The sequence below is a fragment of the Amblyomma mixtum genome, chromosome 5, assembly GCF_055824585.1.
Source record: "Amblyomma mixtum isolate Tamu chromosome 5, ASM5582458v1, whole genome shotgun sequence".
Lineage (NCBI taxonomy): Eukaryota > Metazoa > Arthropoda > Arachnida > Ixodida > Ixodidae > Amblyomma > Amblyomma mixtum.
In genome coordinates, this window is record NC_143016.1 from 56,225,598 (window position 1) to 56,241,333 (window position 15,736).

General features: G+C 48.5%; 1 protein-coding gene across 1 annotated transcript in view; it reads right to left on the reverse strand.

Moving 5' to 3' along the window:
* The window catches only part of ClC-a (chloride channel protein 2), a 97,856-nt gene extending 84,447 nt beyond the window's left edge, over positions 1-13,409 (reverse strand). The window contains exons 1-2 of the mRNA XM_089544562.1: positions 13,297-13,409; positions 7,463-7,561 (exon numbers count right to left, since the gene is read on the reverse strand). Coding sequence (XP_089400688.1) covers positions 7,463-7,561; positions 13,297-13,314 — 117 coding nt within the window. The 5' untranslated portion in view covers positions 13,315-13,409. The remainder of the gene's footprint in view (positions 1-7,462; positions 7,562-13,296) is intronic.
* Positions 13,410-15,736: the final 2,327 nt, after the last annotated feature.

The following is a 15,736-nucleotide window of genomic DNA, read 5'->3' on the forward strand; positions in this document are numbered from 1 at the left end:
AAGTGGAGCGTATCACCTCCCTCCTCAAGCCGTAGCCCTACGATCACCCCCCCCCCCCCCCCCCCTCGAAAGCTCGCGTGTTCGACTTGTTTCGTCTTTTTTCCGTTTATCAGCGAGGCAGGAAATGCCCAGCGTTGCTTCTGGAACATAGATGCGCGAAGCTGAAGCCGTTCCATCTCATAGAACATGAGTGCCCGTAAAACAGAGATATGCGAAAAAAAAACAAAAAAAACTAAAGCTTCTCGGTTGGTGTATCACAAAGGCTTCTCGTCTCAGCCGCCACAGAAAGATTTGCACACGCTACTTGGCGAGGACACGCTGCTACGACCGCGGCAGTTTTCCCGATCAGCCTCGACAAATATCTCTACGGAATAAAACACTGAAACGAAACTGCGAGCTAGAGAAAGGCGCGTCATACAGTTATTTTACCGCCAACCATGCACCGATCAATCACTAAACTCATAAGCATTATCACCGTTTGTTGTATCGAAATCATTAGAGCCTCCGCGTAGGACAGGAGGTTTCTAGGCCTCGATGCATTGCAAGAGAACCTCAACTTGCCCGCGATGTTGAAAGTAACCGACGCTGAGAAAACGCGAAGTATGTTTCCCGCGTAGGACTATGAACATGTGAAAAAAAAAAAAAAAACGCTACTTTTCAAGTCACCTCGAGCACCCATCGAGCGAAATGCGACAGAATAAATAACGACGCCACGGTAAAGCTTGAACCGAGAGGCAATCGTGTCTTTGTCTCTCTCTCTCGCTCTTCGCTTCATCATCAAAAAACGACAACGTTGCTCTCACAATAAACAACGAATCACGCTCTAACCGGGCCGCGCCGGCTAACTCAAATCACAGACACTATAGCGCTTGAGGATTTCCTAACGAGACCGCAGGCGTCCTAAGGTCAGAGAGAGGATGAACAGAGTAAACCTCTTTAAAAACTCTTTTTTTGTTCGCACTATCGCTCAGTGGAACAGCTTGCCAGCTCTCGTCTTTTCCGCGCGTAATGTTCATGATTTTGAAGAACGCTTGTCAACTCTCATCTGAGTTCTGTTTGTAATCCTACGTCTGGTGTTTTATAATATTTCTTCCTGTTTTTTTTTTCTTTTTGACAATGTTGTTCATACAGCAACCTTTTACTTTTGACTGCCTTTATGTTGATCATTCAGGCGTTTTGTAGTGTTTGTCTGTTTTCTTTCTTTCTTTTTTGAAGTTTGGTGTGATCTTTGGCTGTTGTTAAATTGCCCACTCTGCTTGGCCCTCGGGCTGCAGTATTTTGTAAATAAAAATAAATAAAAAAGCGACTATTCACATGCCGAAGCCGAGTTACGGAGATTTCAAAAAAAAAACATTTAAAACCGATGACATCGGAGAAAATTTTATAGGCATCAGGAAAAACTATGCACTCTAAACAGGAATCCGCCTATATGGGAGTAAAAAAGGGAATGAGCTGTTCTCTAGAGCATTCCCTTTTTTATAAAAGGGGGTGAGCTAGATGACAACTTTACTCCCTTTCACTCCTTTCTGTTCGTAGTGCACATGGCGGGGGCAATGTAGTTCCGCATTTACTGTAGTAACAAAGAATAGGTTGGGGCAACCGAAAAGGAAATAAAAATAATAAGCACCATCATCATCAGCCTGACCACGACCACTGCAGGACAAAGGCCTCTCCCATGTCTCTCCAATTAACCCTGTCCTTCGCCAATTGCGACCACCGTATTCCCGCAAATTTCTTAATCTCATCCGCCCACCTAACATTATGCCGCCCCCTGCTACGCTTGCCTTCTCTTGGAATCCACTCCGTTACCCTTAAGGACCAGCGGTTACCTTGCCTTCGCATTACATCGACCGATTAACCTCACCAGCGGATCAAGAGCGCAAGTCAGGGATTTTACAGTTTCGGAGTGATTATTGGTCGCTGAGGGTGCAATACGAGTCCTTTTCACGTACAGCAATGAGTTGCCGTGATCTGCGTAAGAGAGCGGCATTCAACATGGCCCAGAACACTTTCTTCAAAGCGGTACAAAATTTTGAAGCTGAGTTTAAAAAATATGAAACAGCTGTGGCCAGTGTGCAGCTTTGTATGCATGAAAATCGGAAGGTAATTTTAAAGTAACTGTAAGGTAATTACTTTATGTGAGCAGTAATTGGTAATGTAGTTTAATTGCGCTTGCGAGTGTTTTGGAAAGTAATTAGCATCGCAATTAAATTAATTTCCAAAACAAATTTTGCCACGTATGTATCTGTGGCAGCGCAGTAAACCACGCACACTTATTCGTTCGCTTTCAAGCGTCTAGCAAAGAAAAACTCTCTGCTTTTCTATTAAAGGGCATCTCTCTCTCTCTCTCAGGAGAGAGCAGAGTAAAGCTGCAATTAGCGACCGCCTATTCGGTCCTCTGCCTATCCGCGGGTTCTGCTCATGGTGACAGCCGTTGGGGTCCATCCCCAGATCGTCTGAGGGCGAAGTATAAAATGTGTGATCCGAAAACTGGCACACGTCGGCTGCTTCCAGGACGCTTTCGTGAACGGCCATGTATCCTATCTGGTTCTTGTGTTCTGGAAGTTTCATTAACTCAACCAACATCACGTTAGCCGAATATTTTTCTTTCCATACGAACGCAAACGCATCTTTCACGCAACGCTCTACACAGCGCTTGCTCATAGCGGCTAGGCACTACCCATCGAAAAAAAAAATCAATACATTATCTGTTAACATTTTGTGAAGGTGGGACTATCCTACGACCCACGACTGACGCTCATTGAGGACATTACAAGCGTTGCTTTTGCAGACAATCGAAAAACGCCAAAGGCACGTTTCCATGCACCTGATCAAAGACTGAGGCCAATTTCTATCTCATAGAAGTTTGGCCCACTAATCCTGGCTCCAATATATATAGAGTGGAAAGATTGGACCACTGATGCAAATAACGTCTGCTGATATCTTAAACGCCTGATTTAGTATAAAAACAATTTTTTTGACGAAGAATTGGCCGCAAAATTTACGAATGTAGCTTTTCTCATTTCTCCCCCAGAGACCTCTCTTTTTTTTAGGCATATCATTATCATTCGATGCGTTCCGTTTTCCTGTCGTCTGCTGGGTGTAATTTATCGGATCCGCCCTTTGGCAAGCCACTGCCTTTGGCCGTACCACCTAAGACTCTCGCGATACCAGAGAAAAATAAGTAAATAAAACATTTATCGGCGCACATATCCCTTAAAAATTGCTTGCTTTTGCGAAAAACTGGAGAAAGAGCGCGCCCCACAAGCCTGAGGCGGTGCAGGCCTCGCACACAAGAGGCCTCCCACTGGGGAGGACGACAATGGAGTGGCATTGAAATTGATGGCAGCTCGTGAGCGACGACGCCATTTATCGGTGCCCGCTGAGAGAATCAGCGCGCGTGATGAACGATGGAAGAAGGTGAAGAAATCCCAGCGAGTTGCGCCTCTTCGAGAAAGGCTCGCGAAAAAGCCGCACCGATACGCTTTCGTGCCAAGACAAACGGACGTTAGGTGTGTAAAGGGAACGCTCACACGGACGTCCAGGCAAAACCACGGCGGTGCCAGAAACGAGTTCGCGCGACCGTCTTTTCTGTTACGCCCTATGGTGAAATGAACGTGACACACATACTTTCCCGGACGCGTACAAGGCCCCGTCATATATGTATACTCCAGTGGCAGGTGGTTAGGAGTCACGAAACTATCGCCAACACTGTCCGAAGTAGCACGCTTACTATGTCGCCTCCGTTCCTAACGGAATTGCGAAGACACCTGGAAGCTCGCGTCGTCAACAGTGGCCAAAGGAAATGCACAAATAATGCCTTGCGCTAGCCGTTTCGTGAGCGAACCATGTGATTCCATTCCGGGTTCCCCTTCCGATTCCATTGTCTATCAGCACTATATCTTGTGTCAGCTAGCTCCTGCTGATTCGCAGATCTGACGTTAACAAAAAAAGAGACAAGAGTCGAAGGCAGTTCTTGTAGCAGACGAGCCCCGTTAGAAACTGATTTCTTGCTTGATGACGATGAAAGCAGTAGGAAATATAGCAATACAAATACCGCTTCTGTGCAAAGAATGTTAAAAAACGTGCAATACCTATATTTTAGAAACGGGAATATTGTGGATTTAGTTAAAAGCTGGCAGGGTATTTCAAATCGCAACAGCACGCAAATACTCGCAGTCAGTACAAGTAATAGCAAGGTGGCTCTCAGAAACACTCTTCTTATGGGGATTTTCTGGGCAAGTTCGTGCGGGGTCGGTGGTGTAGCTGAACACGCTGAGCAACAAAAGCCCCTTACTACGAAGGTCTAAGAGGAATCGAAGTCCGAAACCAATACAGGAAGAGGAGGAAAAACTTCGTTTGCACATGAAGTCCATTGTCCTGAACAAAACGCACACAGAATGGCCCCGCCCACACCTTCAAGAAAGTCTCATAGGAGGCTCGGGAACGTCGAACACTGGCAGTCCGACTGTTTCCCTTGCGTGGTGACCGCAGCGGTGGCGGAGTGGCCTCACATGCAGAAGGCGCAAGGTTCGATTCTCAGTGCTGCCAAGTACCCACAGATAAAACAATGGGTACAAGCTTTCCCCTGGCCTGGTGCTCGGCTTCTCTTGGGTGAATTGACTGCAGCATGGGTCTTTGACTTCACCTTGTCTAAATAAAAATACCTCTATAGTCGGATACAACTTTAGAAGGCAGGTGCTTTCCCCCGTCAAAGAACCCCCTCCAGCCAATGGTGTTGGCCGATTCTCATTGTCCTGCTAGCGTGACAATGCAGGGAGAGTGGCAGATGAAAGGGGATAGTCCCCTCCCTCCATAGTCGGGGATGGATCCCTCTCTCCATTGTGGCACCGCTCCCTGCATTGTCACCCTAGCAGGGTCATGAGTACCGGCCGACGCCATTGGCTGGAAGGGGGGTCCTTTCACGGTGAAAAGCCGCTGCCTTCTTAACAAGAATGGAGAAGCAGATGCCCCTCAAAGAAGGCCCTCCAGCCAATGGGGTCGACCGATTTTCATGCCTCCCCTGTTAATCCGATTAGGCCGTGGTTAATCCCCTTTCATATGCCACACCCTGCTATTTCAGGCTAGCAGATCTAAAGGGTTCGGTCACGGGGGAGAAACGGTCCACGCCACTGGCTGGAAGGGTTACTTTGAGGGGCATTTGCCGCTTTGTTCTTGTAGTTGTATCTGACTATAGTGCAATGGGGCTCTTTAGACAAAAGCTGTCCTTGCGCCATTAAAACTCCTAACCATCATCATCACTTGCGTGGTCTTTGTCAGAAGTCCCTGTCGCGCGTGGGATCAGCATCTGATAGAAATTTTTCTGGAAGATATTGGCCCAGTGCGCGGCAGGGGCAGCGTTCAGCCTCGCACCTCCACCAAAGAGCAAGTAAATTCATTGGTGGAGCAAATGGAATCGCTTGCTCGGTAACTTCGCAACTAGTTAAGATCTGTAGAAATAGCCACACCCTGTTTGACGTTCCCGAGCAACCGATTGGCAGAAGGTCGTGCACAAAGCTCGCACGATCGGTTTTCTCCCAGGCCTACCATAATAAATTCTCAGCCCAATGTTGAGGGGAATCCCCTAAGGTGGAGTACATTTGAAACAAGGGATTAATCATCCCCGCGTGTTCCGGGCAGTCGCTCTACCAACTAAATAACGAGGACGGCTGAGTAGATAGTATGCGTCGAGGTTGAACTGATCAACAACTTGGAAGTGGGAACGGCGTTTGTCTAATGTTTATAGGAATCTCCCAAAGTGTAGTGGATAAGAAATAATTATTACCCTTGGGTTGACCTACAACAAAGTTATTCGCTCAAGCATGACTACGATATCAGCGATTCAGAGTGACGGCATGGGTTTCTGAGGTGCTGAAAAGCGCAACGGCAAATAAATTATCCTGTGTGTCTGAGTAAAATCATACTTAACAGTACCGATTAATGATACTCTGGTAATTTGCATTTTTGATGCCCTATATATCTGTTGGAATGGCAGCAAGAACGAATCCAGTGTACCGAGCGTGCGACGGTCTTGTTCGTTAAAACTGTTTCAGTCAAGATTCCAACAGCACCATATAAGCTGCACCTTAGGTATTTATAAAGACGAGGCCACCTAGCATATGATAATGGCGTAGAAAGAAAAGAAACCCAAGCAAAAGTAAAATCAAAAGGAAGGTATCGCTTAGCGTAGACATAGTACTTGTACTTTATTCCATAGACGACGCTACTCATGCATCTTGACTGAGGCAATTACGACAACTGTCATCGCAGAAGCATCCAAACAGGAATACTTTGCGGCCTTTTTTGTCTTCTCTCTAATAACAAAAGTTTCCATTCATGTAACATGGCTCGTACTTTTTTTTTTTTCAACTTCGCATTAGTAGAGTCTCTGTTGATTTCAAGAAGAGATACACAATCTCTTGCACTGTGGTGTCCACCCATATCGAGAACCCGAGAAACGTCATCTCCACATCGGTCTCATGAAGTGATAAGGCCGATAATTGTAAAACCAGCAGAAAAATTTGGAATTACGTGTTCAACGCACCAAACTTTCTATTATCGAAATACAAGGACAGTGCATCGTCTCCAAAAGGAACACAGTCGGCGAAGAACAGCGCTCCAAGTATCCTCGAATATCCAGCGAGGCGTGCGCACAGTGCGCAAGCCAGCAAATAACACCTTTCAGAATCGGCTAACAAAAACTCTCGGCATCAGCTGCTGCAGATTTCCCGCGCCAAAGCCTCCGAACCGCGAGCGGGCAAATGAAAACTAAAAGAACGCCCAGAGCGAGCTAGTCTCGAAATGTAAACGCCACCGAACACTGGACAGATAATGCGACAGTTCTGACCCATATTTCGGAGTTTCCGGCGGGCTGTCTGCTCCCGTAATCACCGGTTGTCACATCTTCCTCGGCGGTTTACGCTTCACCGTGCAGCCCGACTGGGTGCGCTGATCGCTGGCGACCGAGTATAGCCTTTTATTGATGCACAATGAACGAGTCAGGTAGCGCGACAGCTGATCGACACAGAGTTCAGTGAGCCGTGGCGCCACTAAAGAGGACTCATCGCTCATCATCACCAGCACCGCCGCCCCGTGCAGCTATAAGCACGTGCGTCGACCCATCGTGCGGGGGTGGCGAGCGCCGGGCGTCCCCGGTCTTCCGCGCGTTCACGGTCTCGCCGGCGGACACCGCGAACGTCGCGCACGCCTGAAGAACACGCTTGCGTAACTAAGGCGGTCCTTATCTTATTTCCGAAAGCTGATAGCGTCACACTAGAGACATCGCCCGGTTAGCGACGCGCAGCAAGACTTTTCTCCCAGACTCCTTCGAAACATGGCTGGCATCGCTGAAATACTCCGCGCTTTGTTTCCATTCCGAGAGACACTGCGATCGTTAGTGCAAATAAGAGGCAAGCGAGGGCAGCAGGAGCCGCGGTGGGAGATTTGAAACTGGTTTACTTACAAGAGTGTGTTCAAATCCGAGCATACTTCGGCCGTTGAGGAGCTGCTCCTCGGCCATGATGTTTTCGGCTCGCATGTTCGCCTCCTCCGGTATCGGGTCCTCGAAGAAATAAAGAGACAGGAGGTCACATCGGTGTCGCTGGCTTCTCGGCTAGGGCGAGGCGGCTCAGTGACAGGCCGCCGATAAAGCAGACACTGTCAATTTCACCACAGGGACCACACACACGCCGCACGCACACATACAGGCGCTTGCACGTCCCCGCATAAGCTCGACCACCGACTGTGAGAGCGCGAGGCGCGCGGCGCGCTGTTGCTTGTCAGCTGAGGAGAGGAAGCCGGGTCCACGGGGTCGTCACTTCCGGGAAGCCGGCCCACCAATCCGGAGACCGCTCGTGCGAAGCGGCGCGCCGCGCGTCCTGTTCACGTCGTCTGCGAGCCCCGAGCCGGATGGTGCGCGTAGTTTTTCGCTGGAAATTCCACGTAAAGTCGTAGAACAGCTCAAGCGTGCGTGACGCCGCTGCTATCGGGGGGAGATCGAACGCTAGAGTGCGAAAGCGGAGCATTGCATCTGTGCGATCCTGAAACTGAAGACCGCCCGCTCGGGTTCTTTGCGAGAAACGTTAGGACATCTGAGAATGGACATTGCATACGGCGCGGGAAATTCGAGGCGACCGGCACGTTCTTTCGCAGAAAGCAGAGCGGGCAAAAACGGCTCGCTAAAAATGTATCTGCGCTTTGTCTCCGAGCCCTGCACTACTACAGCTGGAGAGCTGTAACACAGCTGAAGAGTTTAAGCTGCTGCGTACGGAAAGGCGAAGAAAAGTTATTGAGATCTAGTACAATCTATATAAATCGAAGGCGTACAGATGCAATGTTTTTAGGAGTCCGTTTTTTTTTTCTTCGGGCCCGACGGCTCGAGAGGCTCGACGGGCCTAGAAACCATGAAGATGAGCTCAAAACATCAGTGTGCATGCAGTGTTAAAAATTAAAAACGATTTTAAACCGGCAGCTTCGGCTTCGGTAGGCGCCCGCGCCAAAGTGCACGTTGACGTCACGGTCGACAAGCCAACCTGGACTACCACAACACTGATGATGTCGGCGTCACATGCAAGCCCCGGTAGTTCCTGAGAGCAACCACTGAGTTCGGTGACGTCGCAATAATTGGGGCAAGTCTACCTCTACATCACTCAATGTAGGTAGAAATGCGAAGCTGCTCTTCGGACAAACTCAAATTCATATTTAATTAGCTACACTCAACTCTTGCAACTGAAATTTGCCAGAAGGCATCTCCGTGAGCTCAGGAAACAAACCATGTCGTTTGTTTGCGTTCGAAAGTTAAAAAAAAAAATGAAAATTGGTTTTGAGGAAAGGAAGGAAGGAATTTCTGACGGCGCATTTTTTCGGCCATTCGAGCGCTCATATGCGTGAAACACCGACGTGCGCTGATTGATTCTTAATGCACACGAACGTGTATTTATAAACTAGTCCGACTATTGCGGCTTTTTAGCGAGCCTGTTAGGGTGGATGTTAAGACAGCTTTGGGTTTTTTAATTCATGTTAATGGGCGGAAGTGGCGTTATATTCGGAGGTGCGCAGGCAGCAGGCATATACGCTTCAACACAAATCATCAAATGTACTTTGTCACAGACAGCACGAAACCGCAAATGAACAGCACTTTCGCTTCTCCGATGTCTGATTGCAAGTTCTCCTGCCTGGCGCAGCCTGTCAACTTCCGGTGGTAGTTTTGTACCTGGTGCGAAGGTAATGAATAGTAGACTGCGGTGAACCTGTAGACGCACGCTCTCTCGTTTTTGGAGCATACAGTTTTCGCTCGCGTGTAATGGAGGAGTTAGCAATACAGCCTCACTCTATGTTACTCTGGGATCATTCTTTGAGAAGGCGATTCAGGAGGGGGGGTATCCCTTTTATTTGCACAATGCATGTCGTAAACCCTCGTCAGTGCGGTTTTCGCACAGAACGTTCCTTGTTTGGCCCATCACACCCTACAAATTTACTTAAATTTGCCCCTGGAAACAGTTGAGACTTCGGGGAAATCGCAATCCCTTCTGTACGCCTATTTCTCGACTCGAAGCTCTCAAACTCCGATCTGGAGGTTCAAAGATAATTTTTAATACTCAGAGGTATTGATACGCGACAACAGAAGCTATACTTCATGTCTAAACACTATCTAGTTTTCTACAGCAAGTTCAGCAAGCATGAGTATCCGAATATGCGGCGTAATCTAAACAAGCCGAGATGCCGCCGCTCGCAGTCGTTTTCGCTTCGCTACATTCACTGCAGAAAGCACTAAGTCGGAGGCAGGCAGACCATCTGGATGTCGAAACACGGAGTTGTGTCACAACTCGCTGCGACGTTGATGGTTAGGTGGAATGCTCGCCCCACTCCTTGGGTGTGCCAGTATAAGCGCGATGTTTGCCTTCAGCGTGTACCACGTATCTGCATCGACGGAAGCGTGCACCTGAGTGACACGCTTAGCGCCGGCATGCGTAACGTCTCGCGCGTACACTGCTTCTCGTCGGCGGTCTTGCAAACGCGCGCACGGTGAACGCTACATCTTTTTTTCCTTTCGTTCGTTTGTTTCAGCCTCTTTCAACGCGAACGCGCATTCATGGATTTACGCATGCGAGCACCCAACAACGAACTGCGTAAAATACGCGTACACACTACGTGCGGCATAATTCATGCTCAAAAGCAAGGCGAAATAACAGGACGAGTGCTAACTGTCCGACTGACGTCACCGCTCGTCCCGTGTCTCCTTTGCTACCTCCTGTTGTCTCGCTTCGCTTCTGAACACGTATTATCGGGGACAAAAGTCCCCGGGACGCGTGAGCGACAACTGAAGCCGGTATTTGTTTTAGCCACGGTGGCTCGGGACTGTACTTTAGGAGGTAAAAGTTCGTCTTATACGTACTCTGGTGTGTGGCAGTCAAGTGAGTTGATATATTTGGCCGACATTGTGCCTATGGAAGTAAAGCAGGCTGCTTATCAGGCGTATCTGGGGCCGATATTAGAGTATGCCTGTCCAGTTTGGGACCCGCTCCATAGTGTGCATGTTGACGCAGTGTGCATGTTGACGCAGTTGAACCCATTCAATATGTTGCTGCTCTATCTGTTACGGGGAAGTTTGACAGATTTCTCACCACTATAATAGACAACTGCTCTGTTACCCTTTAAATAAGCGCCTTAAAGGGCTCAGAATTAGATTGTTTTTTTTTTAGCATTTTTCACAAACAGGAATTAATTAGTGCCTCAAATTACTTACAGCAACTACCTTATGTTTCTTCTCGAAATGAAAAGTTCGAGAAATGAATTCTTTCGATGGGCCAGCCTCAACTCAAAAGTCGCCCATACATCCGCAGTTGCCCAGCACAATGATCACAAACACTTGAAGCGACAACTGCGCTAATCGATCGCCATGCCTTCACCCGCTACAAAGCTGAGGGCCGCACCGAGCAACACAGGTCCCGAAGCATGAGGCTTGAAGTGGCTTCGGCCTTGGATTAAGACATCCCGAAGAAATTAATAATCGGGTACAAGTCAAGAACAAAGAGGCTTTTTCCTGTCAAACTACCCACTTCCGGCCAATGGCGTCGGCCGGTACTAATGAACGTGAGTGTGACAATGCAGGAAGGGAACTATCCCTTTCATTCTGTCACTCCCGGCACTGTCACACTAGCGTGGCTCATGAGAATCGGCAGACGCCATTGGCTGAGACGGGGTCCTTTGACGGGGAAGAGCCGCCTTTTTCTTGACTTGTCTTGGCCGACGCCACTTCGCTCATCCCTGGAGCACTTGGCACAAAAGGACCACTGAACGATAATGAAAAAAAATAAAAAAGAAAGCTCACAACCTATTTAACCTTTCCCGCTGGACTCATGAACCCTACTTCCTTCTATTAGCCAAAAGGTCCATCATAATGCCAAATTAATATCATTTGTCCATCCGCTTGTAATTCGACGTACCGAGCGGCAGATTTCTACGAGGGCGACGGGTTTAATGCAAGCCATGTTTCAATCGTGATGTGCGTTTATTAAAAAAAAAAAAAAAGAAGCGTTATTGTTCAAAGTGAGCTAAAACAGAGTGTTTTGTCAGCCGGCCCCTTAGAGAAAGGAAAAGGACCGCCGATTTTACCCAAGCAGTCTTGTATTCATGTAGTGAATGTACGCTCAATGGTCAAAGTATGACTATAACGTGTTTGCATTCCTTACCATGGCCCAGTTTATAAATATTTCCTCGTCAGACTACGCGTACATTACAAAACATGTCTGACATTCTTGGCTTCTTGGAAAAAAATGTATTAGTTCTGCAGCGTAAGTGTTACTGGGGAGTCGCAAGGTACTACCGGCGCTCTCAAGTACATAGTCATGTATGCGCATGCGCCCTCCAAGTTGGTTGCTTCGCCTAAATCAGCCTGCTGCTCCCATTGGCCGAACAACTCCCGTGTTTCTTGAGCTTCACCGCAAGGTTATTTGCAGTTCTGACTTTTTTTTTTTTTCTTAAGTTCCTTTACATTGAAGCTGACAAACCGAAATTGCACTCAGGTCTGAAAAGGATATGAAAGAGGGCAATAAAATAACAAAATAATAGAACAAAACGAAATAATAGTGTTTTTGCGCTTCTGTGTTAGCTAGAATTTATTCTCAATTTGTTGTTGCCCTTTGAAGCACGAGTATTGTCATACAGGGCCGAGCCAAAGGGCGACTGTGCATGATAGCAGTTAAACTAATCCCTGATTACAGACAGCAGTTTTCTTGTTTCTTTTTTTTTATTTTTCTCTTTTTTTCATAGGAGGAAATGGAGTGCAAGCAACAAGCTACAAAACATGCCTCCCCTGAAATCTTCACAATCACTGAGCGCAGTAGCCCTTCGTCTTATCGATGCCAGCCCGAGCTTATAAGCGGTCCCATCAAGTGCCCAGCGCCTGTTCATTGTCGCTAACTGGTTCCTGTATATCAAACGATAGCACGTGCCAAGCAGCTGTGTTTTTGCTGTTTTTGTTTAATAGACAGGAAAAAAAAACTATAGCAGAAATTCATCTGAGTCGACCTGCGTTCATCGAAGACACCCATACACTGATGGTCATCGAGTCTTAGAATCAGGTTCAGTATGCGCCGACATCGGTTTGACCTATACTTCGTCTCACGAGTTTTTCACAGTGGCTTGGAGTGAAAGCTACGAGCGCGAGGCGACAGCTTCCTTAAATGCGCCGTTCTCACGCTCTAACGAGCCAACCTAAGCTTAAAAGGCGCCGCCTCGCACCCGTAGCTTCAACTTCACTGCTAACAGCTTGTGAGATGGAGTACAGACTACTACAGACAATCTGGTCAACACTGGCAGACCTCTCCTGCCAATTCATGCCGAGCATTCGCAGAGTCCTCTTCCTTCCATACACGCTTCTTCTGCACCTTTGGGATGATCACAGCCGCAATTAAAGCGCTCTGTGAGGACACACTGCGTGACATTAACCAAGACCGCAGTCACGGTTTTCGGTCGCGCCAACTAAACATGTCTGCGCAAAATAAACGAGTCTGTATAGCATACATCGCGGTCGGCGTATCTCAGCCGTATCATATCGCGAAGCGGGCAGCATGGTTACAAAACTTCATGTTCGGCAGACCCACACGACTGCGTCCACAGACCAAAACCCCAGTGGTTGACGGGAACTGAGGAAGGGGTAAAGCGCGCGCGGTTCAAGGAGAGTGAAGAGGGGGCGCGCGCGGTCAAGCGGTATACTGAAGCAGGTCGGAGGAGTCGTAGAGGGTAAACCAAGGTAAACCTCTCACTAGCTAGCGCACACTGCAATAGTGCACTCACGGCGTAGATGCCGGCCATGACGCTGCCGTTCCGTCTGCGACGGCTGCGACCGCTTGCACCGACGCGTATACACGTGTGTCTGAGCGGGCGCCCATGCAACTCTTCCGAGACGCGGTCGGACTATTTCTGCTGGGAGCCCGAGGAGCCCAGGCCCCGACTGAGCACCTCGCGGCTAAACTTGGCTCCGATGAAAACAAAGGGACAAGCACGCGGAGGAGGAGGAGGGAGGAAGGAACGAGGCAGGTGTCACGGCCGCTGCGCGTGTCGCAGAGACTTGCGAAGCAACGCGCAGATAATCTCGTGCCAGAAGAGAGGGAACGGACAAGCTCCCTTGGCACCACTTCTCGCATACGGAACCGGGCAGCAGCTCTGCGTTTTCGGAGTTCTGTCTTTTTGCCGTCTTCACTGCAAAGCAGTTCAGTGGGCGCGGCAAAAGCACACGCAAGCCCTGCTGCGACGTTGAGCGTCTCTATTTTATTGGTGAGAGAGTATTGAGCAGTTCAGTGGGAGCCGAAAAATCGATCGTTGTTGCTGACGTTGTCGTCGTCGCCAAAAAACAAAAAGAACAAAAAACTGCTAACGATGAAAGGAAAGGCTGCTTGCTCCGTGGACACGTGCACCACGCCATCAGAGAAGGGATGAAGAAAGGAGGGAAAGAAGAGAAAGAGAAGAAGACGCCGTAATGGAGGGCATGTGGAGGGTTCCGAATTAACGTCAACAGCCTTCAACACAGGATGCGCGCGTATTTTGCCTCCCCCCCCCCCCCCCCCCCCCCATAGAAACGCACACACCGTGGCTAATGTGACACATGATTAAACGGGATGAGAGGGAAGGAGCGCCAAAACGATGCGTTTGGGAAGAGTGAATAGGGAGCGAGGAAAATTGGGGGAGCATTCGGGCGCTGGTAGGGTGGCTGTCCGCTCCCCCGAACGCGCATCGAGGCACCGCGCTGGTGCCCAGTCGCGCTTAGCGTTGTGAACAGATTGTGAGGAGCGGAAATGCGCAGTAAGTGTCGCGCGAAGCGCAAGCTGCCCATTTGGACACTCGAACTTCGTCGCGCTTAGAGGAGGCCTAGGTCATATATAAGGGGAGGAAAGGCACATGGTGCAGCTGACTCGTCTATAGCAGTGCAAAACGTGCCCTTGCTGTGCGTTATATCCGACACATACGCACACAGTAAACACCGCTGTGATAAACGCTGCGTCGAAACACGTTGGCTCCGCTGTCACTCCTACGTTCAATAGCAAATAAGGCAAGGTATCGTGAAGTTTATTTGTTTTCAAAGCCAAGTGCTTATCTCCCGTTTCCACTCAAGCCCCAGCTAAAATGTATAGATATCGCGCATTATATACAGCCACCGACAAGTCCTTGGGATCTTATCGAGGAGCTTTCGACAACATTACGTAAGAGGCACTTCATGCCTGCAAACAAAAGCAGTAGTACATGAATGCGGCGCTGCTGCGATACACAGTTCTTTGTTTTGTTTTTTACGTAGTCTTCAACGCCTATGAGGATGACGTGTGTCGCGTCTCAGCTACGCACGCTACATGGTGACCGTGGATGCCTATTGCGTATCGATCTTCTCTGCTGCAAGAACAAAACTTGTCGAGCTTGGTTTCTTGGGCCTTGGGTGCACGGTGTGTCAGGTCGTCGACATTACGGCGTAGCCAAGCACCTCTTAGCATGCAAATGTGATCGTCATGTTAGAATAGGGTCTAAATATTGCGCCAGCGAAGCGCTGCCAATTCCCAAAAGGACTGAGGAAAACTCCATCTGATTTAGTTTCTTTGTAAAAATCGACTTTGTGGCTCTTTCTGGATGTGCTGATGACTGTTCGCCAACAACAACAACAAAAAATACACGTTTCCCGCTGAGGACCAAGGGCGTCCGCAGAACTTTTTCCAGGGGAGGGGGGCACCCGATGTCCGGGGATGGGAGCGGTGGTTAGCATCAAAAAGGAACTAGTGCATAAATAATATCCGTAATTCCGGGGGGGGGGGGACGCCCCTTCCGGACGCCCATTCTGAGGACAATGAATTTAAAAAAAAAATCCAGCCTTTAACTTAAACTCGTGGCGCATACACCGAAAAGGTCTACGTATTATCGTTTTGAAGCGAATGGCGGTGTAGGCTATAGCCTCCGGGATCTGCGACAAATGTGACGCATCACAGCTAAATTGTGAAATCGGCCGGTATAGTAGCGACATCTGTATTTGATTTTTTTTTTATCTTTTCTAGTTTATAAAAGCGCCGTTTTCAGTGAAAGCAGCGTATAAAGCGGTAATTTATCGAGCCTGGCCAACTTCAATTCGCGCTCATTGTCTCTTTGGCGGTTATTCTACCACTTTGCGCACTGTATGCAATAAACGAAAATGCAACCATGTAATTTGCGTTTTTTGTCACATCGCCATGTTGCAATCGATCCCAACATTGCGATCATA